This window comes from Mustela erminea, chromosome 13, assembly GCF_009829155.1.
Source record: "Mustela erminea isolate mMusErm1 chromosome 13, mMusErm1.Pri, whole genome shotgun sequence".
Classification (NCBI taxonomy): Eukaryota; Metazoa; Chordata; class Mammalia; order Carnivora; family Mustelidae; genus Mustela; species Mustela erminea.
The window spans coordinates 8,572,434-8,600,425 of NC_045626.1; the positions used below are offsets into that span (position 1 = coordinate 8,572,434).

General features: G+C 35.7%; 1 protein-coding gene across 1 annotated transcript in view; it reads right to left on the minus strand.

The window, feature by feature from the left end:
• Positions 1-27,992, minus strand: part of CCDC102B (coiled-coil domain containing 102B) — a 138,512-nt gene that overhangs the window by 5,328 nt on the left and 105,192 nt on the right. The window contains 1 exon segment of the mRNA XM_032311203.1: positions 7,279-7,488. Within this exon segment, the coding sequence (XP_032167094.1) occupies positions 7,279-7,488 (210 nt within the window).

A 27,992-nucleotide genomic window follows, 5' to 3' on the forward strand; every position in this document is an offset into this window, starting at 1 on the left:
GAGTTAAATCTTCACGACCTTGGATTTAGCAGAAATGAAACTTTAAAAGAACAATCAACAACAAAAAAAATAGATATGCTGGATTTTATCAAAATTAAAAACTGCATACATCAGAAGACATTCCCAAGAAAGTGAAAAGACAACTGAAGAATGGTAGAAAATGCTGGGAAATCAAATATCTGATAAGACTTAATATTCAGAATACATAAAGAACTCTTACAACTCAGCAACAGAAAGGCAAACAACTTCATTTTTTTTTTTTTTTAAAAAGGGGTAGGGGCATGTGGGTGGCTCAGTGGGTTAAGCCTCTGCCTTTGGCTCAGGTCATGATCTCAGGGTCCTGGGATCGAGCCCCGCATCAGGCTCTCTGCTCAGCCGGTGAGCCCGCTTCCTCTTCTCTCTAGCCTGCCTCTCTGCCTATTTGTGATCTCTCTCTCTCTCTGTCAAATAAATAAATAAAATCTTTTTAAAAGGGTGGGGAGAGGAATGCCTGTGTGGCTCAGTCATTAAGCCGCTGCCTTCGGCTGAGGTCATGATCCCAGGACCCTGAGATGGAGCCCCGCCTCGGGCTCCCTGCTCAGTGGGGAGTCTGCTTCTTCTCCCACTCCCCCTGCTTGTATTCCCTTTGGTGCTCTCTCTCTCTCTCTGTATCAAATAAATAAATAAATAAAATCTTGTTATAAAGGGGGAAGGGGGGCAAAGAGCTTGAATAGACATTTCTCCAAAACAGAAGGATTTTTAAAAATCATTAGTCATGAGGGAAATGCGAATCAAAACCACCATAAGGTACCACACTATAAACTCAGTAGGATGAGTATAGTTTTAAAAACACAAATCAAAAAACAAAAAAGAACAAGTGTTATGAGGAGCTAGGAACTCTTATACATTGTGATAGGAATGGAACAGTTCAGCCACTGGGGGAAAAACTCATTGGCTCCTTCAAACATTAAATTATAGAACTACGATATGACCCTGAAATTTTATTCCTAGTTATGTACCTAAAATAAATGAAAGCAGGTATTCAAATTAATGCATGTACCTGTATGTTTATAATAGCACCATTTGAAAAAGCCAAATGATGAAAATAACCTAGGTGTCCACTGGCACATAAATGAATGAACAAATTGTTGAATAAACACAGAATTAAATACGATGAAACCAAAAGGAAAATGAAGTACTGAGGTACACACGAACCTTGAACACTCCATATGTAAGTTAAAGAAGCCAGACACAGAAAATTACAGGTTGTATGATCCTGTTCATATGAAATATCCAGAACAGGTAAATCCAGCTAGACAGAGAGCAGACTTGCGCTTGCTGGAGGTTCAGGGGAGTGAGGGTTGGGCAGCTGCTATGTGATGCTTACGGAGTTTCCCTTGGGGATGATGAAAATGCTCTGGCATCAGTTAGAGACAGTCGTTGTACAACATCTTGAATGTTCTGAATGCCACTAGGTTATTCACTTTAAAATGTTTAATTTTATGTAATGTAATTTCACTTTAAGAAAAAGGAAAAGGAAAAGAAAGACAAAATAGTGAATGTCTCAGACCTATGGGTTTTTCCCTCATCTTCCAGTTTTATTTTTAATTTGAATTTTAGCTTAAGATTTAAAGAGTCAATTATCATATGGTTTCACTTATTTGTAAAGCATAACACACAGCATGGAGGACAAGGGGAGATGGAGAGGAGAAGGGAGTTGAGGGAAATTGGAAGAGGGAGGTGAACCATGAGAGACTATGGACTCTGAAAAACAATCTGAGGGTTTTGAAGGGGCGGGGGTGGGAGGTTGGGGGAACCAGGTGGTGGGTATTAGGGAGGGCACAGATTGCATGGAGCACTGGGTGTGGTGCAAAAACAATGAATACTGTTACGCTGGGGAAAAAATAAATAAATAAATAAAAATCAGAAAAAATAAAAAAAGAAGTATTATAGCCATAGTGTTTTCCCATTTTAAATAAGAAACTAAATATTATTTTTTATCAGTGCTTTAAATCAAGCTAATATAAATCTACCGATAACAGTTATGTGAACTGCCAATCACTTTGTAATAATATAGTGGATTATTAGTAGTCCACTAGACATATCAAACACAAAATGATATAATTTCATATCTGAATTTCACAATTTATACTATAAAATTTCATGGAGTTCTAAATCTGCAAAATATAAGTGACCTAATGTGTTAAAATTTGCATCTTGGTTTTAATTGGCTATCGGATAAAATATCATTGATCTAACATGCAGGAAAGAGATTTTGAAGGATATTATAAGCCTCCAATAACCTTATAGACCTCACTGCCCTCTAACATAGAATAAAAAGGAAAGTAAAAGAATTAAAGATAAATCAAAAAATACAATGAAATTTAAATAATGAAAATGGAACATAAATGTACTTATTTATTTGACAGCACATTTAAAAGGTGTGCCGAACACTGCAGTAGGGGTTGGGATTTACTATTCATAATTTTAATTTAATAAGCTATGACAGCATTTTGCTTATAAGAAAAAGTGAAATCCCACCCAGTGATAATATATTCCTAGAAACAAGGTTTCATATATACAAAATCCTCTGTGTACCTATTCCCCAGGGGAGAATCACTAAACAGAAAGAAAAAATAAAACTCATATTTTAGAGTTTATTTTAAAAATCCGTTTGTTGTACGTGTGCCGCATGCCTGTGTGTATTTAAGGGTGAGTGAGGGCAGTCATATTATATTAGAGAAAATGTCACCCTAATGTGTAGTATATTGATTTATTCCAATCCAGTGGGAACTTCCAGTAGATACCTCCTTATGACATTCATAAACAGTACTTAAGAATCTATCTCTGGTAACTTCAGAAATTCTTGGGGAAAAAAACATTGTTCTGCTCAACCACACAATCCCACTGACTTTTGTTAAAATGTACACGAAATCATGGATGTGTTTCTAAGTTTTATGAAATAACTAAATTATCAACTCATAAGAGACATCCAATGTAGCTTAATGTTTTGGACAAAGAAGACATTTTTCAAAATGAATTATTTTCATTTTTATATATAAAATATATTCCACCTATGAAAGGGTTAAAAATTTCCATATATCCAAAAGGCTCTATAGTAATACACTGTTTTACTAATCACTATATTAAAAATTAAAATTTCTAATGTAGCTTAGGAAGCAAAGTTATGTATGAATAGTTAAAGAAAAACATGAAATGGCCCTATCTAATAACATCAAATTATGTTATTCTATATTTAAATTATTATTTTATAACATTTTAAGGATATTTTTATTCTTAAATTATTCAATAATATTATGAGCAAAGAGGGTTTCGAAAGAGAAATTGTGAATGAGGAAAAGTTAACAAATCCATAGGTTTGCTTGCTAAACCTCTGAATGAAAATAAAATATTTCTGAGGGTAAAGTTACTAAATAAAATAAATGTCATTCCAACTCAAGGAATAGACACCATCAGAAAAGTAAATTCATTAGGAATTGACTTTGATGGCCTTTCCACTCTTAGATTAATTCATCATTTTCCTGAGACACATCAATTACCACTCTGTCACATTAACTTTCTAAAAATGACCCAGAGTGTGACCTAAAGGAAGGGATTCAGTTGCCAGAATGATTTAAGAAAACGAGCCTCCAAAAAGCTTCATGAGAGGCATGTTGACTGGTTTATGGGGCTTTACCCAGGAGAATATTGACCACTTTTTCCAATAACTTTTCACTTTAAGAAGTATTATTTGGCATGGAGAATACATATATTGCATATCAACAGAATTGAGGCTTTCCAAGTAAAAAATCAGTCTCACTTCAATAAAGTAAATAAAATAAATCAGCATTTACAGGATAGGAATCATATTTAGGAAAATGATTGGGAATTACAATTCTACTTTTCCCTATTATAGCAAAATCAGGACATAGTTTGATAAATATTAGCTTATATGTGTTTGTTTCCATTTTGGTTATTTTGTTATGTCTTCTCACTTTAGGGTGGACACACACCACCTTCCCCTTCTCTGTCCCTCATTTGTCTTCTCCTTCCCTCTTCTCTCTGTCCTCCCAAAAGTCCCTGGAAGGAAACAAAGGGAGGAGGGAGGTGGAAGTGAAAGCTCTGAAGAGATTAGAATTCTTGAAGTCCTTCAAGCTTCCTTTTCCTTTCACCAAGCCCGGGTGAAGATGTGCTTTTCTGAATCATGTGATTTACCAGTTGTCTTGATACTTCTTTCTGTCTGTGTCTCTCCCAGGCACAGACCCACCTCTCAAATGTTCTACTGATCAGTAAGTTTCCAGTCTATTCATTAAAAGTTCCGGTGCACTGCTGGGTTTATTTAATTTAAATAAAAGATTGATGTGCACAGAGCCTCAACATGGGACTAAAAACAACCACAAGGGCGCCTGGGTGGCTCAGTGGGTTAAGCCGCTGCCTTTGGCTCAGGTCATGATCTCAGGGTCCTGGGATCGAGTCCCGCATCGGGCTCTCTGCTCAGCAGGGAGCCTGCTTCCATCTCTCTCTCTCTCTGCCTGCCTCTCCATCTACTTGTGATCTCTCTCTATCAAATAAATAAATAAAATCTTTAAAAAAAAAAAAAAAGCAACAACCACAAGATGGAGATTCATTCATGTGATGAGATCATTTGTATTAAGGAGAATCTTTGTCCTTAAATTAACAGTGCAACTTATTTTTTTTTTTAAGATTTTTACTTATTTGTGAGAATGAGAGAGTGTGCATGGGGGGAGGGCAGGCAGAGAAGCAGAGTGTGCAGGGAGCCCAATGTGGGGCTCTATCCCAGGACCCCAAGATCATGACCTGAGCCAAAAGTCGACGCTTAACCCACTGACCCACCCAGGTGCCCCAACAGTGCCATTTAAAATGAAAAGATACTTTCTTTAAAAATTTATTCCCTATAATACTAAGGCCAAAAAAATGCAAAAATGTATGCAAAATATAGCACTGTATATTTCAAATATATATGTGAAATTCTTCCCCTCTTGTATAAGTAAGAATTTATAAAAAAATTCATTGAACAGTGAGAATGTTAAAGTTCAAGAAATTAACACAATATATTGATTTGGTGATTTCTGTGAAAAGCAGGCAATTTTGTGTCTGTCACAGACACTTGTTAAATGTGATTAGATATAAAGATAACATAATAAGACTTTACAACTCTTTCAGAGAGTGATAATTGACTGGTTACTGTTTTGTTACATGTCAGCACCTATTTCCAGTGTCACTTATATATAGAAATTATATTCACATAGATATATGCTGCTTCTACATGGTAATCACATACCTATGTACACAGGGTACCTTTACATGATACTTAAATGCCTAATTTATATACATGTAAATTAGTTTTTATCAAAATAATGTTAAAATTACGATTTGACTTCATGTTATAATAGAATCTATAGTATTCTCTGGACTTAGGCATGTTTTATATGCAGCCTGGTTCATCTGGCATTTGGGGACATTTAAATCTTGATCCCAGAGGGGATCTCCGGGGCACCAAGGATTCTGACCTACAGCTGCTCTATGCTAAGTAATTATTTTGGTCCAAGTAGTGAGTCTGAATTCTTAATGAAGAGCATAAGAATAATCAACACCTCTTCCTGGTCATCAAGATAATATATATTTAAGGAAGAGTTTTCTAACTGATGAACATACCCATTGGTTTGGTTAGACCTTCCGGAATCTTGAGTTTCCAAGTTCTGTCTATTCCTAAGATGAAGAACTACATTTGTCCCAAAGAGCCCAGGTCTGGACTCTGTGCCCGACAACCAGACAAGCCAACTGACTATATATATATATGTCAGTTCCAAACAGTCCCCAGTCAGCCCTCATATTTCCTAACTGACATGCTTTACAGCATATCATTTTGATGTAACTAGATAGGAATCAAAATGAACTAGAATGAACTGCTTCCTCTGTATTCCCATTTTACTTTATTATCAATCAACATGTTACACTACTGATAATAATTTATGTGTTTATCTCCCTATATAGACTTTCAGCCCAGGCTGGGCAGGGATAACGATTCATTAATCTTCGTATCAGTCAGCTTCTACAGCAGTGACCAGACACAGAGTATAATATAAAGGCTTGTTCTGTTCAAGTGAGTCAAACGCAAGCAGGTATTTTGATGATCAAAAAACTTGTTTCATAATTGAAATAATTCTGTACTTTCACAAGTAGAAATCTGCACAAAAACAGATTTGTCAGTTGTATATGTCAGAAACAAATACACTATTATGGCTGGTTTCTGAACACATATAATGGGAATTATGATTACTGACTATAATATTTCACTTCAGAGATCCGTACTGCCAAGTCACGGAATTCTAATGTGATTTAATCTTGTATTTGCAATTGATTCCTCGGATAGCAAAGAATAAGGAAAAGTGATATGGGATTCACGTTTTCCGGCCATGTAGGTGTTAGAGGTCCTATGAGTATGAACTACTTATATAATTTAAAAATATGAACTTATCAAACTCACTTTTAATTCACTGTTAAAGAGATTGAGTGAAATAACAGAATTGTGCATTAAGATACTACAGGTACTTTAATGGAAGGAATAGAAACAAGATGTAAATGTTTTCCAGAATGTTGACCCTAAAACACACAAACTGCAACTGCCATTAAGAGATTATTTTTTAAATATAAAAGCTATTTATTTTTAAAAATCCTATCTATAGGATTTAACAATTCCAAAACCCTGAAGTTCTCAAAATCAGAGGGTGAATTTAATTCTAGTTCTAATATTTATATTATAGCCTATAAAAGCTATTTGCCAAACAATGCACTGAACTGACTCAAAAATAATTTCTCTGAAACTAAAAACGAACCGGAAGAGAGTACGCTTCAGCTAAACGGAAATGTTGATGCAGGTGCCGTCACTGCTGACGAACGCTCCCTCCACAGTTGCTCAGACTAATGGAGAAATTTACTTATTGAGAAGTAAGATCAATTGCTTGAAAAATACTGAGACAAAAGTATAAAAGGAAACAAAAAACACAAAGATCCCTTTAGTTTTTTCTTCCTTTTGGAAAAGACTAAAACTGTCAGATTTGTCCTATTCTAACATTTTCATACAAAGTGTGTGACACTTTGTGTTCCTATACATGAACAATGTTACTCTACCTTACAGAGAGAGCAAGTGATCAGATGTTAAGTAACACAAAAGAAAATGTTCAGATTGGGAGGCGGGTAAAAGGGAGGCAGCCACTACCAAGCACCAGGGAGGCATGCGTCGCGAGTGAGAACGCTGCTTCCCGGGGGAACCCATACCTTGCTTTGTTCCTGCAGATCAACTCGTGATGTCTTGAAATCAGAACTTTGAGAGTTTGTGCTGAATCTGTTTTTCCCACCCAGGAGCTCTTCCATTTCTTTCACTTGAGCCTTGAGTTTTCTATTTTCTTTTTCCAGTCCTTGCTTTTCTGTTTCAAGTATTTCCCTCTTGTCCCACTCCGAGATATTTTCAGCCTGCAGTCTCTCTAGCTAAACACAGAAAACACAAAGAGACAACATGGAACACTTGTAATTGTCAAAAGGCAAGGCACCCAGCAAAAAAGCCCCCACTGACAAAGGTTCACAGATACATAAGTATAATTTTTAAAAGGAAACCATATTTGTCTGAAAAGTTGTGAACAACACAAAGATCCTAAGACCATGCCATGCCCTAGACCACTAGAGCTTTCCTCCTGGCTCATGAGACTATGTCTATAACCACACAGACCGTATTTGTCAAGTAAATATGTCAGGGGAAAACTAAGGTATTCTGCCAACAATCTCCACTTAAATGGTGAACATTTATCGACTGAGAAGGTGCAAAATAATTTCTTGGGCAATTCTGGTTGCACGGATATAGCTCATATATTCATTCAGTCATTTATTTATTTATTTCCTATACCTTTCAAGTTCCACATATTATGCTGGTCATGGAGACCAAAGAAAAATGAATGTAATAGAATAGTATAAATTCCACAATTAGATTACTGTAAAATAAAGTCAAACACACAGAATAAGTGGTTAACTGGATTTCTAGGGAAGAGAGGCTGGCAACCACAGCCAGGTGGCCAAATCTGACCCACTTATTTTGTATATTCCATAATGGTTTTCTTTCTGAAAAAAATTTTTAAGTACTATTTCAGACACATTAGCATTATATAAAATTCAAATTTCAGTTATAAACACAGCTGTATTGTAGTGCAACCACATTCATTGGTTGCTTACGATTGTTCTCACACCAACAAAGGCAGAGTTGAGCTGTTGGGATAGAGACTATTATGACCAGCAAAGCCTCGATTATTTACTATCTGGCCCCTTACAGAAAAAGTTTGCTCACCTCTGCTTTCACCCCATGGTGCCCAACCAAGACTGCACATGAGATTCTCCTGGAGAAATGTTTACAGTTGCCAGTGACCAGAACCTACCTCTAGAAGTTTTGATTTAATGGATTTAGGGTAATTTTAATGTCTCCCTTGGTAAGTTTTTCTTATTTTAACATTTTTTAAATTTAGACTTTAAGACGCAATAGCAAATGTGTTAATTTTATGTAGTTTTATTATGTTAAAAAGTTGTTCATTCTTAAAATGTGGTTGAATTGTGTTTGCCTGTTATGATTTTTTTTCTTGTTTTGAATGTTTTAAGTAGAAATGATTAGTAATTCTTTCAGCTCTAAAATCTAATTCTGAGCGCTGAATTCTAATCCTGATTTACCACTGATTCTGTGGGTAAGATTAATCTGTTAACTTCAAACCCCAATATGGTCAATTCATTCCCCAATGTGACAGGGTTTGTGGAAAGTAAAAATTAATGAAATAGAGAGGAAAACATTTTACATAGCAATATTCTACTTAGAGAAGAAATTATGGTAATATAATTTGGGAAAATAATTATACAGTTATTTCTTCCATAAATTTGGGCATACGTATATCCAAATGTCAAAGTAATTTCATGGCATAAATCTAATGGTGAAGCCATTCTTCACAGTAGAAAAACAACTGGAACATAGTCCTGATTCTGTCACTTTCTTATTGGCTGAATCTGATATATGTTTCTTCTTTCTGTTCCTGTTTTTAAATAAAATTAAGACAAGGACACTAGATTCATCAAATCTGTGGAATTATAAGGACTGAAAGAAATCAATTATTTGAAATGCCTTCTGAACCATGTAACATGATTAAAATAGGAGACATTTTTACATTGTTAAAATAAAAATTGGAAATGATTTATTTTTACATTGTTAGTTCCAAATGGTTTGACTGAAGAGTATGGATTAGTATTAGACTATTATAAAATATTTTTCATGACATTTTAAATTCTAAAAGACAAATCAACTTAATAAAAATCAACTTAAAAATGTCATCCTTTTTAAAAAAAGAAAAATGTTAGACTTCAAAATATCTTTGGAAATGAATTCGGTTAAAAAAATCTCCAAAGTCTGCTTTTTCATGTATATAAAATTGAACCATTATTGTAGAAAATGTTCTGTTCCCAAATCTAAGAGAAGCTCTGGCTTCTAAAAGGCAGGAAGCAAAAATTACATTCTTGGGACTAGACCTTGTTTATCAATTATATACAATAAACTAAGGGATCAGATTTTATTTTATTTTATTTTAAAAGATTTATTTGAGAGACAGAGCGTGAGCCTGTACATTCAAGTTGGGAGGAGGGGCAGAGGGAGAGAGATTGGATCTCTGTTGAGTGATGAGTCTGACGCCAGCTTGATCCCAGGACCCGGAGAGATCATGACCTGAGCTGAAATCAAGTTGGACACTCAACCCACTGAACTAGCCAGGCACCCCAGGGATCAATTTTAGATGATGTGGTTTAACATGTAGGGGATCTATTTGGTAATATGAGGTGAAAACAGTATTTCAAAATCCAATTACCAGCATGTCATTTTTTTAATTATTAAGAATAATGCTTAAACTTTTTGATATCATCACATCACTTATCAGAATGAAAATAATAAAGCTATCACAAAAAGTCATTAACTTGGTGATGAAAAATTAATTTTAGGAAAACATATGTATTTCTGGCCAAGGACAAATATGTCATGTCAAGGCTTTGTGAAACTGTAGGCATTTAAAATAAAATTCCTAAGTCAATTTCGTACCTGATAACAGATTACAGGTAGAACTCAGATTTTATATAAGTAACAGATGGTTTGAATGAATAAACTCCAAATATTTAAAAATAATAATTAAAGGAAAGAATGATTTTATCAGTGGTAACTATAAATCTTAAATAATGATATCTGATTATTTACTATTTGCAAGTTATTGACAGAGCAATTATTTCATAAATTTATGTATACAACACACAGCAAAAAAGTAAAGGTTATGTAGAAATTGGAACATCATAAATACTATAAACAGTTTTAGTTCTGTTTTCATTTTATATAATTTTTTCTTATATGTTATTCTTTTCTAAGAATCATATGAAAATCCATTAACATTAAAAAACCCATTCAACTGAGGGGAGCCTGGGTGGCTCACTCAGTTAAGCCTCAGACTCCTGATTTCCTTGATTCTGGCTCAAGTCATGATTCAGGGCTGTGAGGTCTAGCCCACCTGGGGCTTTGCCCTCAGTGGGGAGTCTGCTCCATATGCTCTCTCCCTCTGAACTTCCCCCTGGCTTGTGCTCTCTCTCTCTCTCTCCAAAATAAATAAATCTTAAAAGACATTCAACTGAATGCAAGATAAAAAGAAAGGAAAAATCAGGTACTATTTTAAGCTTTCAGAATTTATTGTAAGCAATTCTAATAATCACTATCAAATTGAAATAGAATTCCATTTATTTGCTTTTAGTAATCAAGAAAAAAAAATCCTAAAATATTTTCATTCTATTTTATTCTATTTATTCTATTCTATTTTCATTCATACCATGAATTTTCACTAATAGTGGGTATTATTGTTAAATAAATTTCAGGGAATATGGGAGTTATTGAAAAAATGTTTTCTAGAATTTTTAATGTGAAAATATATTCTCTAAGGAGTAATTGGTAAAATATATATTTTTTTATTTAATGATTCCAATGTTATTCATATTAAACATTGAGAATAGGGGTACCTGGGTGGCTTGATCGATTAAGTCTGCCTTTGGGTCAGGTCATGATCTCAGGGTCCTGGGATCAAGTCCTGCATTGGGCTTCCTGCTCAGTGGGGAGACTGCTTCTCCCTCTCCCTCTGCCTGTGCTCTCTCTCTCTTTCTCTGTGTCAAATAAATAAAGTATTAACAAAATAAACATTGATAAAAATATGTAAACACCCAAACAACTATTCAAGTGTTTAACAAAAACTATTTAGTATCTCTTACATAAGAGGCACCAAATAGTCTATTGACAAAATACAAATATAGGTATAAATTGGGCTTAAACTCATATGAGGGATGAAATCCCTGAGTGCTGTAAGAAAGGCCTGAAATAAATGAGGCAATCAGAGGTTATTTGAAGGAGTAATATGCAAGCTGAAATCTGAAGTTTAAGAAGTCAAAGAGGCAGATTCAAGGCAAGAATGTTTCAATAAAAGAAGCAGGAAATAGGTTTGAACATTACAAGAGCCAAGAGTTCTATCATGAAATATTAGGTGTAGGGTAGAGTATGATATGAAATCTAGACAAGCAGGCAATGGTTCCTGAAAGTAAATGTGAACATAAGAATTATCTGAGTTGCTTGTGGAAAATGTAATATTGCGATTATTCCCAAAGATAGAACTATGGGGTCATTTCTAAACATTTTCATCTCACTCAATGTTATTGCTCCTTAATGCTATTGAAAGAACATCAAAGATTCTTTTTTTTTTCTTTATTTTTTTTTATTTTATTTTTTAAATAAACATATGTTTTTATCCCCAGGGGTACAGGTCTGTGAATCACCAGGTTTACACACTTCACAGCACTCACCAAAGCACATACCCTCCCCAATGTCCATAATCCCACCCCCTTCTCCCAAACCCCCTCCCCCCAGCAACCCTCAGTTTGTTTTGTGAGATTAAGAGTCACTTATGGTTTGTCTCCCTCCCAATCCCATCTTGTTTCATTGATTCTTCTCCTACCCACTTAAGCCCCCATGTTGCATCACCACTTCCTCATATCAGGGAGATCATATGATAGTTGTCTTTCTCTGCTTGACTTATTTCGCTAAGCATGATACGCTCTAGTTCCATCCATGTTGTTGCAAATGGCAAGATTTCATTTCTTTTGATGGCTGCATAGTATTCCATTGTGTATATATACCACATCTTCTTGATCCATTCATCTGTTGATGGGCATCTAGGTTCTTTCCATAGTTTGGCTATTGTGGACATTGCTGCTATAAACATTCGGGTGCACGTGCCCCTTCGGATCACTACGTTTGTATCTTTAGGGTAAATACCCAATAGTGCAATTGCTGGGTCATAGGGCAGTTCTATTTTCAACATTTTGAGGAACCTCCATGCTGTTTTCCAGAGTGGCTGCACCAGCTTGCATTCCCACCAACAGTGTAGGAGAGTTCCCCTTTCTCCGCATCCTCGCCAGCATCTGTCATTTCCTGACTTGTTAATTTTAGCCATTCTGACTGGTGTGAGGTGATATCTCATTGTGGTTTTGATTTGTATTTCCCTGATGCCGAGTGATATGGAGCACTTTTTCATGTGTCTGTTGGCCATCTGGATGTCTTCTTTGCAGAAATGTCTGTTCATGTCCTCTGCCCATTTCCTGATTGGATTATTTGTTCTTTGGGTGTTGAGTTTGCTAAGTTCTTTATAGATTCTGGACACTAGTCCTTTATCTGATATGTCGTTTGCAAATATCTTCTCCCATTCTGTCAGTTGTCTTTTGATTTTGTTAACTGTTTCCTTTGCTGTGCAAAAGCTTTTGATCTTGATGAAATCCCAATAGTTCATTTTTGCCCTTGCTTCCCTTGCCTTTGGCGTTGTTCCTAGGAAGATATTGCTGCGGCTGAGGTCGAAGAGGTTGCTGCCTGTGTTCTCCTCAAGGATTTTGATGGATTTCTTTTGCACATTGAGGTCCTTTATCCATTTTGAGTCTATTTTTGTGTGTGGTGTAAGGAAATGGTCCAATTTCAGTTTTCTGCATGTGGCTGTCCAATTTTCCCAGCACCATTTATTGAAGAGTCTGTCTTTTTTCCATTGGACATTCTTTCCTGCTTTGTCGAAGATTAGTTGACTGTAGAATTGAGGGTCTATTTCTGGGCTCTCTATTCTGTTCCATTGATCTATGTGTCTGTTTTTGTGCCAGTACCATGCTGTCTTGATGATGACAGCTTTGTAATAGAGCTTGAAGTCCGGAATTGTGATGCCACCAACGTTGGCTTTCTTTTTCAATATCCCTTTGGCTATTCGAGGTCTTTTCTGGTTCCATATAAATTTTAGAATTATTTGTTCCATTTCTTTGAAAAAGATGGATGGTACTTTGATGGGAATTGCATTAAATGTGTAGATTGCTTTAGGTAGCATAGACATTTTCACAATATTTATTCTTCCAATCCAGGAGCATGGAACATTTTAAAGATTCTAATCAACACAATAACTAGAATGCAAGTTTATGAACCCAGAGCCATGCCATTTCGTTCATCAGTCTGGACCTGACAATGCTATTTAAATAACCTATAAGTTCTGTTGGAGGAAGGAGAAGCACACAATGGTAGTCTCTAGAAAGAGCCTTCCTAGATTTCAATTACAACAATGAGACACAAAGCAAAATTAAGAAAGCATCCTGGAAGAGTCAGTTATTTAGCTTATTGTACCCAACACTGGTAGGATTTCTTAGATTTACTCTTAACTCATTGCTCTTGGCATACCTCCACTGCATTCTGTGGCAGGTAAATGCACTAATGTAGACAGAAGACTTCCAGTAGAATGAACTATAGTTGAGTCTCAATCCTCTTTATCTTGAAAGCATTTTTTAAAATAAAATATGAAAAATATTTCCTACAGCCTAGTCTTATAATGCAGAAATTATTTTATTTAGGGGAAATATTTATTCCAAATATTTCATGTGACTTTTTTTTCTAAAAAAAAAAAAAAAATACAGGGACGTCTGGGTGGCTCAGTCAGCTGAGCATCTGCCTTCTGCTCAAGTCATGATATCTGAGTCCTGGGATCAGGCCCCATGTCAGGTTTCCTGCTCAGCAGGGAGTCTGCTTCTCTCTCTCCCTCTCCCTCTGTCCCTCCCCATTGCTCATTCTCTCCCTTCCTCTCAAATAAATAAATAAAATCTTTAAAAATTAAAAAAAAGAAAAAATCATCAGCCAAATCAAATAATGACAGATGAAAAGAGTATCTTACTTTTTTATATTTTATCAAGATGACAATAATTTTGCAAGTGGACATTGTTAACTGAGAAAACCTACAACAGAATGTACTATGAAGCATTCTGCAGGCTCGTGAGAAGTCACCTAAAACCATGTGGATATTCCAATAATATATTTGCAAATATTCAGAATTTTCATTTCAGACAAGTCAGCCATAAAAATCACATTACAAACTGTAATTTTGGAGGTAAGAGGCGAAAGGTAGGAAGCTTGCTATTTGCTAGCAATATGAGATTATTACTGAGGGTAATATATTTTTGTTGTAAAGCTATATATGTTATTTCTTATCCTTACAATAATCCTGTAAATTTGTACTTCCTGCCATGAGGAAACTGGGGTCCTTAAGAGTAGAAGTAATTCTCAAGGAAGGCAAACAGTCCAAGCTATGGTTCACCTATAGTTCCTCTTTGGTTCCAATCTTGAGCTCATTATACCCATACCATGCTAACAAATTAGCTGTTAATATATCTATATCCCTTTGCAGTTGCACCCACCATATTTTGAAACCATTGTACTCCATTACAGCAAAAGTATGTTTTCTTTTGATATATTTTGGGGTTTTGATCTTATTTCATCTTTCTCTACCAAGAGACTAATTAAAAAGAAAACCAATTCTGTAGACTCACATTAAAAAGTCTGGCAGCTCAAACCTAATGCAGTGTGCATATTACTGATGTCATCCCACCCCAGGGTCTTTTAACACTTTCTCTAAGTCTTAAAATCACAAATAATAATTGCATAAACTCTCTCCTAGATTAAAGTCTACTTCCCACCTGCCCACAGTTAAATACAGCTCAGTGATAGCTCACACCCTCTTTTACCAGAAGTCAAGAGAACAATAAATGATTTTAGTAAGGGGCAATGTCACATGTATTTTAGTTACTTTAATTTCATTTTAAATCTTTGGAGAATTTCAAAAAGTAAAGAGCCATCCCCAGAACTAATTTGAAATAAGATGTGTGCCAAAGTTAAATAAAAGAAAAGGGAACCACATGCAAAAGAAATAATCTAGATACAGACAATACACCCTTAAAAAATTAACTCAAAATGGATCACAAATCACATGTAAAACACAAAATTACAGAACTTCTCAGAAAATATATAGCACAGAAGAAAATTTAGATGACCATGCATTTGGTGATGGCTTTTTAGATACATAGCCAAAGGCATGATTCATGAAAGAAATAGTTGATAAACTAGACCATGAAAATTAAAATGTCTGCTCTGTGAAAAACAGTGTCAAGATAAGCCCAAGACTGAAAGACAATATTTGCAAAAAACATATCTGACAAAGGACCGTTATCCAAAGTACACAAAGAATTCTTTAAATTCAACAACAGAAAAAAACCCATTTGAAAACGTGCCCAAGATCTACAGATAACAGACATCTTACTAAGAAGATATACAGATGTAAAATAATATATGAAAAGACGTTTCACATCATACATCATCAGGAAAATGCATATTAAAACAACGGGATGGCCCTACACACCTACTAGAATGGTGAAAATCCAGAACACTGATGATACCATCAAGTGCTGGCGAGACTCTGGAGCTACAGGAACACTCTTGCATGGCTGGTGGGAATGCAGAAGAACATGGCCACTTTGAAAGAGATTTTTGTGGCTTCTTACAAAACTAAGCATATTCTTATCATACTATCTAGTGATCATGCACCTTGGTATTTGCCCAATGGAACTAAAAACTATGTCCACACAGAAAGCTGCACAAGAAATAAAAAAATAAAATAACAATATATAAGTAAGCCTAAAAAGCCATATTAGGTTGTCTATTGCAGCTTTATTTATAATTGCCAAAACTTGAAGCAACCAAGGTGCCGTTCAGTAGGTGAAGGGATAAACTGAAGGATGTCCATACAAGGGAATATAATGAATCCCTCAAAAGAAATGAGCAATCAAACCATAAAAAGGTGTGAAGGAATCTTAAATGTGTATTACTACAAAGCCAATTTGAAGAGGCTTCATACTGTAGGATTCCAACCAAATGGCATTCTGGAAAAAGAAAAATTGGAGACACTGAAAAATATTAGTGTTGTAGGGGGTAAAAGGAGAGGCTATAAAAATATTAGAAGTTGTAGGGGGTAAAAGGAGAGGCTAGAGATAGGGAAGAATAAGCAGATGGAGCACAGAGATTGTTCGGGCAGTGAAAATATTGTATATGATACTGTAATGATAGATGCCTTATATAATTGTTCAAATCCATATAATGTATAACATCAATACTGAACCTTAGTGTAAACTATGGACTTTGGGTGATAATGCCATGACAGTGTAGTTCATCAGTTGTTACAATGTGCCACTCTGTGATAGATTTGATAATGAGGGAGGCTATGCATGGCTGGGGTAGGAGGTATAAATCTCTATTATTTTACCCTCAATTTTGTGGTAACCCTAAAACTTCTTCAAAAAATAAAACTGAATAAAAATTTTTTTAAAAAGGGACCTTTTCATATTTTGGACATTCATTCTTTGCCAGATATGTTTTACAAATATGTCTTTTTTTTTGTTTTTTTGACAGAGAGAGATCACAAGTAGGCAGAGAGGCAGGCAGAGAGAGAGAGGGAAGCAGGCCCCTCACTGAGCAGAGAGCCTGATGCGGGGCTCGATCCCAGGACCCTGAGATCATGACCTGAGCTGAAAGCAGAGGCTTTAACCCACTGAGCCACCCAGGTACCCCTGTTTTACACATATGTCTTACTAATCTTTGACTTGTGTTTTAATTATCTTAATAGTGTCTTTATGGCAAAAGTTATAAATTTTAGTGAAGTACAAATAAACTTTATTTATTTATTTTTTTTAAGGAGGATAGCCAGAGGGAAAGGAACCTTCATGTACTACTGGTAAGAATGCAAACTGGTAAAGACACTGGAAAACACTAAGGAGACTCCTCAAGAAATTAAAAATAGAATTACCATATTACCCAGTAATTCCACTACTGGGTATTTACCCTAAGGAAATGAAAATCCTAATTTGAGGGGGCCTGGTTGGCTCAATGGGTTAAAGCCTCTGGTCATGATCCCAGAGTCCTGGGATCGAGCCCCGCATCAGGTTCTCTGTTCAGCATTGATTCTGCTTCCCCCTCTCTCTCTGCCTGCCTCACTGCCTTCTTGTAATCTCTGTCAAATAAACAAAATCTTTAAAAAAAAAAAAAAAAAGAAAATACTAATTTGAAAAGATATATGCATGCCTATGTTTATTGGAAGATTATTTACATAATTAAAATATAATAGCAACCCAAATGTCCATCAATAGATGAATAGATAGAGAAGATGTGGTATACACCCCCCCCCACTGGAATATTACTCAGTCATAAAGGTGAATTTACAACAATATGGATTGAGCTAGATGGTATCATGCTGAGTAAAACAAGTCACTCAAAGAAAGATAAATATCATGTGATTTCACTCATGTGTGGAATTTGAGAAACAGATCAAATGAAATAACAAAGGAAAAAGAGACCAAAAAATATAGATTCTTAAATATAGAAAATAAACTGGTGGTTGCCAGAGGGGAGGTTGGTGGGGGAGGGGTGAAACAGATAAAGGGGATTAAGAGTACACGACTGTGATGAGCATGGGGTAATGTATATAATTGCTGAATCATTATATTGTACATCTGACCCTAAGACAATATAAGTTAATTATAGTTCAATAAAAAAGGAGGCAAAAATATATATCCTTGATTGAACATGAATCAAAAGCAATGTAAGCTATTTACACAAGAACACAGTATCTATGTATAAATAAATCAATATATGTTAAAATGACAAGGAAGATACATGTATAAAGACTTTACTTATACTCTGGCAGAGAAAGCTTAAAGATTTCACAAGTAAAAACTCTAAATGGGTATTTTGGACCCCTAATTTTGCAACAGCCAGGCAGTCTAAAAAATTCTTACTGGTGTTATAGAATTTCACACACAAATATTTTCTCCATTTCACTGTAGAATCATTGAAAAATGATGTAATAATCACCTATGAATAACCTAGTAGCTGTTAAGATTTAAAAATATGAATAATTACACGTTGTTATGTTAAACACAGAAAATTGTTTTATGAGAATGTCCCAGAAAAGCCAGAGAAAAGCCATAATCTAAAAACAAAATAGTGAAAAGATGCTTTTCTGCCACTCTCCAGCCAAGCTTTCTCTGCTGCAGTGGATTTCTTACAAACTTGATCAGGCATGAACTTTACAGAAGCATGATTTACAGGACCTGAGATGTGAAACACAGCAGAGGGTTTAAAATGTGGATCTTGTTCCAGTAAGAACAGGAACCAGAGGTTTATATAAGGTGTTTAATGGGACTTAATTTTGCCATGGGTTAACTGCATCCTCACGTGGGCTCTATTACTAAAAAAACTATGTAAACACACAATCCTTAGCAAGATCTGCATTAGGAAAATAAATACATTATAAGAAAGATGAAATTAAGCAAGCTATGAAAGGTAGACTTTATCTTCAAAATCTCTCCTAAAAGTAAATGTAGATAAACAGGGCGCCTGAGTGGTGCAGTCAGTTGCGTCTCCAACTCTTGGTTTTGGCTGAGGTCATGATCTCGGGGTGGTAAGAATGGACCCTCCACTGGGCTCCATGCTGAGCGTGAAACCTGCTTGAGATTCCCTCTCTCCTTCCCCCTCTGCCTCTCCAACCCAGCTCTTATTCTCTCTCCCTAAAAAAAAATTGCCAACAGGTCTTCTCAGAGATTTTGATAGTTCTCAGTATCATTTTACCTAGAACATATACTGACTAATTGCATGTACTCTGATAGTTCAGATAAAAGAGAAAGTTAACTTTAATTATTAACATTGAGCTATGAAGGGAAAAAAAGTGTATATATAATTTACAGGAGAAAATGGTAGAAAAGTACGATGGAAAAATGAAACAGTGTCAGGTTTTTACAAGCATCCCTACATGACTACTTTACATCAAGAATGACTTGGTATAACACATTCATGTTTTAAATATGCTTGCTGCTTTTTAATATCTGATTTGGGGGGAAATTTGACAAAAGAGATACACTGATGAATTCTTAAAAAAAAAAAACAGTGGAGAATAAAAATTAGTCTTATTGATCAAGCCAGAATTACACCATCTTTTTTTCACATTAAAATTAGAGTGTTCATTTAAAAGATTAATTTTATAATGAGGCAAGTTAATTCCCCATTCATCTTTAATCTGAAGTCAGCACTTTTTACTGACTCCTCCATTCATTAACGACATGCAATGACAAATCTGTTGACAGATCAACTGTCCATATGTGTGTGGCTCTGATTCAGTCTCTTATTTGATTAGTCTATCAATCATTGCACAAATACTGCTCTATTTATTACTTATTATATACAAATATTATGTATATAAATTTTTGTTGGTGTATATATACTTAATTGATTTTATACCCAGCAATATCTTTAAACTCTCGTGAATTATGTTTTGTAGACTACTTTGTATTTTCTAAATAGGTAATTATATCATCTGTGATAATTATAATTTTTTATCTTTCCAATTCTTATAATTTTATTAACTTTTCTTCTTTTGTTGAACTGTCTGGCATCTGGAGGAGAATCTTAAATTAAGAAAGTGATATCATTGGGGCATCTGGGTAGCTCAGTGGGTTAAAGCCTCTGCCTTCAGCTCAGGTCATGATCCCGGTATCCTGGGATCGAGCCCCGCATCGGGCTCTCTGCTCAGTGAGGAGCCTGCTTCCCTCTCTCTCTCTGCCTGCCTCTCTGCCTACTTGTGATCTCTGTCTGTGAAGTAAATAAACTCTTAAAAAAAAAAAAAAAAAGAAAGTGATATCAGGGTATGCCTGGATGGCTCAGTGGGTTAAGTGTTCAACTCTTGATTTCAGTTCAGGTCATGATCTCAGGGTCGTGAGACTGAGTCCCGCACTGGCTCCATGGTGGGCAGGAGCCTGCCTAAGATTCCCTCTACCCCTCCCCACGCAGGCCCCCAAAACACTCACACTCCCTTCCTCTCTCCCTAAAAAAATAAAGGTGATACTCCATCATTAAATATTTGCTCTAAAATTTTGCTATTCTATCAAAATGTAAATATGCACTTTTATTCCCAGTGTGCTAAAATGCTTTTCCATAAAATCATGAAATAGGTTGTAGTAACTGTTTTTATGTGAATTTTGATATAACCACATAATTTTTTCTTTTAGAATGTTTAATGTGCTGAGTTATAGAATAGATGATCTAATGTTAAAATATACCCTTCATTCCTGTGACAAACCAAATTGTTATCACTCATTATCAGATTAAGACTGCTCTGTTTGGTTAATATTTTTGCCACTATATTTATGTGTGGGAATGATTGTCATTTTCCTTTCTTGTATTATTCCTGTCTAGATGCAATACTAACATTAAACTCACACAGTAGATAAAGCTGGAAAGTTTTTCCCCTTTTTCCTCCTGGAATATGTTCTATAAAATTGGAATTATTTACTTTGAATGGTAGAACTTACCATAAAATGTCCTGATACTGGAGTTTTATTGTAGGAAGAGTCTTAATTTATTAATTTTTAATTTCCTTTATATGATGTTATAAATCCATTTAGGCATTCTATTTGTATAAGAGTCATACTGGGTAAAGCTGTAATTTTCTGGTCAATAACTTATTTCTTGTAAGATTTTATTCTTTTTAGCATCATGCTTTCCTAGTGTTTCCTTTTCTTTGTGAATCTCTGCTCTACCTAAAGCTGTGTCCTTTTTTTGTTACTATTTTTTTCTAATTAAAGCTCTTGATTAATTTTACTTAAATTTCATTTTAATTTCTTTTTTCTTTTTTTGAAGAACCAACTTCTGGCTTTGTTTACTAACTCTATTACACTTTCTAAATATATTATTAATTCCTAATACCATCTTTACATGCCCATTTTTATTTTTTGTGCTAGAAATTAGCTTGTTAATTTTTTTGGTCATTGTTATTTTGTTACCCTAGGTACTCCCCAAGAAGAAGCTATACAAAGGGATTAAAAAAAGCAATGACTTTGGGGCGCCTGGGTGGCTCAGTGGGTTAAGCCGCTGCCTTCAGCTCAGGTCATGATCTCAGGGTCCTGGGATCGAGTCCCGCATCGGGCTCTCTGCTCAGCAGGGAGCCTGCTTCTCTCTCTCTCTCTCTCTCTCTGCCTGTCTCTCTGCCTACTTGTGATTTCTCTCTGTCAAATAAATAAATAAATAAAAATTAAAAAAAAAAAAAAAGCAATGACTTTATTGGGAGGAATTAGTATGAGAGAAAATGAGGGGGGAGCCGGAGAGTCAGGGGGCAGCTGGACTGCAATCGGTACTGACTTAGATTTGGAGGTGGGAGGAGAGGAAGGAAGGTTGGATGAAATCATCTTAGATGTCAGCGTGGTCCAAGGAGAATCAGGTGAGGCCATGGAGGAGCTGTTAAGTCAAAGTCACTAGTGAGGAGGTCACATCTCCCAAAAACAAGGAGACTGCCCTCTGCCTGAGTAGTCTGTGGGAAGTGGGATCTTAACTGCCTGATTTCAGAGTACAGCAGCTGGAGTTCTGGGTTAATTACATTCCCTGTAATTGAGATCTGAGAGTCACCATCCCATGGTAGACATAACTGTTTCCTAATATAGTCCTTGATGTTATAAATATCCCTGAATTTTGCAGCATCCCTCAAGATTTCAGGGCTTTTATCTTTCAGTCTTATATTCTGTTAAATATCTTTCTTTGGCCTATGAGTTATTTAGATGTCTGTTTTCCAATATTCAAACAATAAGTTTCTTAGTTATTTTCCGTAATCAATGCTATAATATATGACCACCCATGGTCAAACAATACTGTCTCTTGGAATCACGCAGTTTAAAGCATGACCACATGCTAAATCCCTATCTCTCCATGCAGCCTCCAAAAATCAGCAGTGGGAAAAAATAAAATCAGTCATTCTGCAAATAGAATTAAGAGACTTAGTTTAATAGAAACCTTGACTCACAAGAGTTAAAATATATATCTGAGAACTGCAAAGTCCTCTCTGGAGACAATGCAGGAGCAGAGTCAGAGGGGAATTATGCATAATAGGGAACACCAGCTAGGGAGGACTCCCAGAAGGGAACATCACATCACCCTTCGGAGGGAGATACCAAGAGGAAATCTCAGACCTGGAGGACCAGAATACTAGCTACTGCAAGAAATGTAAGAAAGGAGCTGAGAAAGTATGAAAGATAACAGCTTTCAGTCCTGAGGTGGGACCACTTACCGGGGAACTATACTCTTGAAAGTAGGATTGTCATTTGGATATTTCTAGGATAAGAAAAATTGGAAAGCAAGAAGTTGCTATTAAGGCTCCTATCAAAGAATCAGAATACAGATTAATCCACATTCCTCTACCTAAGATCTTTAGTTAAAAGCAAACAAACAAACCCAATCCTTTTAGTGTATCAACCAAAGAAAATACTCTAGAACTAAGAAATTAGGTACATAACCCACACACACTCTTCATTATTCCACCGTTTCCATAAAACCACCTATCATTATTTATTCTTGCTTGCCTAGGAAAATCCTACCCACTTTGTCACAAACAGAAAAAAGGAATGCAGTATCCATGCAAAACTACTAAAAGTAGAAAATAAAATAAGAATCAGAATTTTTAAGTGCTAAAAAACAAACAATACAATTTTTAAAATGGCAGAAGACTTAAACAGAAACTTCTCCAAAGAAGACATCCAGATGGCCAATAGACACATGAAAAGATGCTCAGCATCACTCATCATCAGGGAAATTCAAATCAAAACCACAATGAGTTATCACCTCACACCTGTCAGAATGGCTAAAAACAAAAACAAAACAACATTCACAAGAAATAAGAAGTGTCAGTGAGGATGTGGGATAAAAAGGGACCCTCATGCACTATTGGTACAGACACTGTGAAAACAGTATGGAGGTTCCTCAAAAAATTAAAAATAGAGTTACCCTATGATTTAGTAGTTGCTCTACTGGGTATTTACCCAAAGAATATGAAAATGGTAATTCAAAAGGATATTTGCACCCCTAAGTTACTGCGGCATTATTTACAATAGCCAAACTATGGAAGTAGTCCAAGTGTTTATCAATAGATGAATAAAGTGGTGGTATATACATACAATGGAACTTTGAATTGCTGAAAAATACTCCTTATAAAACCACCATCATGACAAAGAAAAACTATAATAATACCACACTCCAGCATGAACTATATCAAAGCAAAAAGAGAAAAATATGTAAAAACATAATATAGGATACATGTAAACTAACAAACGTGTATCATATTGATTATATAACCCAGAATATAGTCTATTAAGTGATTCTGAACACAAAACTCTCACTCAATATCCAGTGAGATATATTCTCAGAGCAGTAAGGACTGCATGGAAATCTTAAACAACATTCAAGAGGATTATTTGGGGTCATAGTACTGATGTGAGTTTGTAACAATTTTATGTATGTTGTAAGACAAAGCAAATAACTTTTTATATTAATCTTATAAAAAAAGAAACAAAATTTTAAAAACAGATAAATAAAAAATTAAGAAAATGAGACATATACATTGGAAACCAGTCTGGTAGTTTTCTAAAAAATTAGTTTTATACCTACACAATGAACCAGCAATTCAACTCCCCTCCCAAGATTAATAAAAACATGACCACAAAACATAAATAAATTAAAATATATTAAAAGTTATATTCATTATGGTCAAAATATGGGGAAAAAAGTGTTCAGCAACAGGAGAATAGATCAATAATTTCCAGTGTATTCATACAATGGGATATTATTACTAAATGAAAAGGAAAAAACTACCGATACATGAAACACCATGTATGAAACAGAATATGAGGCGACTGGTACAGTCAAGTATCTATGGTATGTTTCCATCTATATGAAGTTCTAGAATGGGCAAAATTTTATGGCACCTCTAAGGTGGGAAATTGGCCGGGAAGAGGCATTAGTAAACTTGAAAACTTCTCAGGATGACAGAAATATTCCATATCTTGTAAAGAGTGTGCTTTATAAAGATGCTTGCATATTTCATGATGCATTGATCAGTATCACTCAATATCTGTTCTTTAAATTGTGTGTAAATTTTATCTCGGCAGAAAAGGTCAGCAATAAATACTTAATGCTAAATTTAAATGAAAATTTTGCAATATGAATGTGAAGGCAGTTTTCTATCTCCCTCTACTGAGAGGATGTGGGAGCAATTATACTGCAAGGGAAATTAACATGTTCAGCACCCAGATCCTTCCAGTAAGGTAAACCGTGGCTCTTTGAGAAATCCCTAACTCTAATTCCAGAGCTAGGAAAGTACAAGATGAACCAAAATATAACTGTGTCTGAAAACAGTTAATCACTGAGTGATTAATGGAAAAATGTCATTAGGACACCAGCTTAAAAGAACTCCTAGTGGCTAAATCTGGGACAGTTTGAACATCAAAAATGAAAACAATATTAATGCATAGTAAGTTGAATAAAAATAAACTCATAAGTCATTAATATAACCCAAAGAAGGATAAACAAAGAGGGAAATTTTTTAAAACAATTTTTTCTTTTTTGCAGAAGAATGCCAGCTAATAACCACAGAAAGATAGCCAGAATTAGAACTTTTAAAAACTATGAATTATAATAATTATAACCAGTTCACATAAAGATCATCGATGGGTGCCAAAAGCATTAGATAAAGGTATTTAGAGAACAGGGTATTTTTAGGATATCAGAGACTTTTCTGAAAGATCATTTACTAATTTCAAAATGAGTATTGGAGAGAGCTGGATGCCCACGCCCTCATCAAGGAATCATGCTCAGCATCACTAACAGTAGAACAAGATGGCACCACATTTCTCTTTATGCAAATCATAAGAAATATATGTATTTCTTATGAAAGAAATATGTATTTCTTATGTACTTCATAAGAAATAGATGTATTTCTTATGAAATAGATGTATTTCTTATGAAGTACATGTTATTCTTGCTAAAGAATGTTTAACCTGACTGTAACCTAGCCTGTAAATCGGTGGTTCTCAACCAGGGTGGTTTTACCCAAAGGTGACATTTGGCAAGCCTGAAGACATTTTTGGTCACTATGTGTGAGGAGGTGCTGCTGCCGTTTGGTGGGTAGAGGCTAGGAATCCTGCTAAATGTCCTCCAACACAAAGGACAACACCCCACAGCATATCAGTAGTGCTGAGGTTGACAAAATCCTGCTCTCTACCTACTTTCCTCCTCACAAGTAATATGGGAACTAGAATAACAAATACCATTAGCAAAGTTAGGCAACTCCAGAATGTGGTATATTCTGCCATAGGACTACTATGATTTTTAAAAATAGTAATCTATGAGGAAATAATGGGAGAGCTAGTCTAGTATAAGAAGATGACTAAATTAAGATAACCCCTTATGCATGAATAAACTCCACTGCATTTAGACAAACAGAAAGAAAACACATCCTTGAACAAATAGAGGGAATTTAATATGAACCAGACATTTTATAGTAAAAAAAATGGGTGTATTACCAGGGAGGCACCAGCCCTCCAAATACCAATCACAAATCAACAGCAAGCCTAAAAAGGTGAGAATGGTTTGTACAATGACATCTATGTTTTCCAACTTGAGAGAACAACTCTACAATGCACCTATTCTAGGGTGATACATGTTAAAGAATTTGAGAAGAGGATCATGATGAATATAACTTGTGTTCAAATAGTACACAAATGACGGAAATTAATCTCAAATATAATGTTCAATTTAAAAATTAACAAACAGAATCAAGTATACGATAACATCATTTATAAAAGTTTAAAGTGTACATTTTTTCAAGAACATATACATATTCCAGTAAATGCCTATGGAGGGAATGGGTGTGTGGGGGGGGGGGTACACAGATAATAAAAAATGAACGAGTGAATGCAAAAAAGAGAGGGACTTTGTAGAGATCCAGGGTGACAACATGCCATGAGCCAGGGAATACTGCATCGAAAAATTCTCTGCTTCTAAGTACAAAAATAAATCCAAACATCCAAATATAAATATTAGTGTATGCATGCGTCCCAAAACACAATTTAAAGAGATAATTATATTTTTTAAAAAAGGAAACTGATAAATAGGGTTGATTCTGGTGAAGAAATGGAAAGGTAGTGAGGATGAAAATACATCTATTTTCTTGAAAGATTCAAATTAAGAGAGTTGTACTTATAGTGGCCCTGAAACACAGACCTTCTGGATGTGATTCTGGTAACGGAGTGCTTACTAGAGGCCGGCTGCAAGGACCCTAGGGGGTGGTAGCAGAATACGAACTATGAATCTCACCTGTGGATTTGGAGAAGGTGAGGGGAGGCATATATTTAAAGAGGAAACATTGTATATAGTCACTTAAGAGTTAAATAAGATAGAGGGAATGGTAATTATCTGGATTTTGAACTTGGCCAGATTTTGTTAAATGACTTGGAAGCCATAAAGAAAATAACTGACAGACTCAGGTCAGCCAATTTTCAAATCAGCAAATGTTATTAAAGCCTGAATTTGTCCCTGACAGTGTTTAAAGAAGCTCTTATCTCCTGAATCTGGTGGGTAGACTAGGTGTCTCCAGGCCCAGGAATTAATCTTACATGGAAGAGCTGCATGGGAGGCAAAACACTTAGTCTTGACAGTTCTCTTGTGCTAAATCAGGGCCCTAAGAGGGAAGCAGTGGGACTTTGGAACCTGCAAAGAGCTTATTTGAGTAGATGCACTTGAACACCTTGAAGCAGTATTTCATCCCAGTGAAACTGCTGAAAGGAGTGCCTTGAAGACCATGTAGACACAATCAACCTGCAGGGCCCTCGGAAACAGCAAATGAATGGCGGGTTGATGACAGACAACCAAATGTAATCAAGCGGTAACCCAATCTCATATTTTCTTTCTGGATGTCGTATCTTTGCCGGAACTCAAATGACCTTGGTGTCCTTCAGAACATGTCACTGGTCCATTCTATTAAATATATCAAGCTAAGTACACATCTGATGGACAAGAAATGGTAAGTATTAGGGGTGCCCTAGTAACTCACAGGCATGTCAGAGAGTAGGAAGTTCATCCACATAGATTAAGGGTCCTACCACTCCAATGAAATGTTTAGGGACCTAGTTTTCTGAAGCATGCAGAATCGTCACCTCTAAAATAAGGGAAAAGTTATAGCACTAAAAGAGAGGCAGAATGGTTGGTCGTGGAACCTGGAGATCCAGCACTTGGAAGTAAAGTTATGACCCATTTGTGGGGTGACTTAAAGCATGGCATTTTTAAATGGGACCTAGTGCCAGAAAGGGAGCAGCAGTTCCACGATGTTGGGTATGCTTCCCTGCCATTCATTCCACTTGGCCATGCAAATCCAATAGTATGTCAGAGAAAAGGATACCGTATGGAGACTCTGGCAGACCCCAATCGAGGAGTCTCAGAACAGATTCCTAGGGTTCTCAAATAAGGCAATGCTATCTCTAGAGCTGGACTACTACTTATTCAAAAACTAGCTCCTCATATGCAAAAACCAGTTCCTAATAGAAAAGGAGTCCTGACCCTGGGAGTCTAGAGCTGCCCATCATGGTCTGGGTATTATCACACCCATTAATCTATAAAATCAGGCAGCCTTAAGAATAATCCTTCTTATAATGAAAATAATATATTGAGGTTCAGGCCCAGCAGGTGC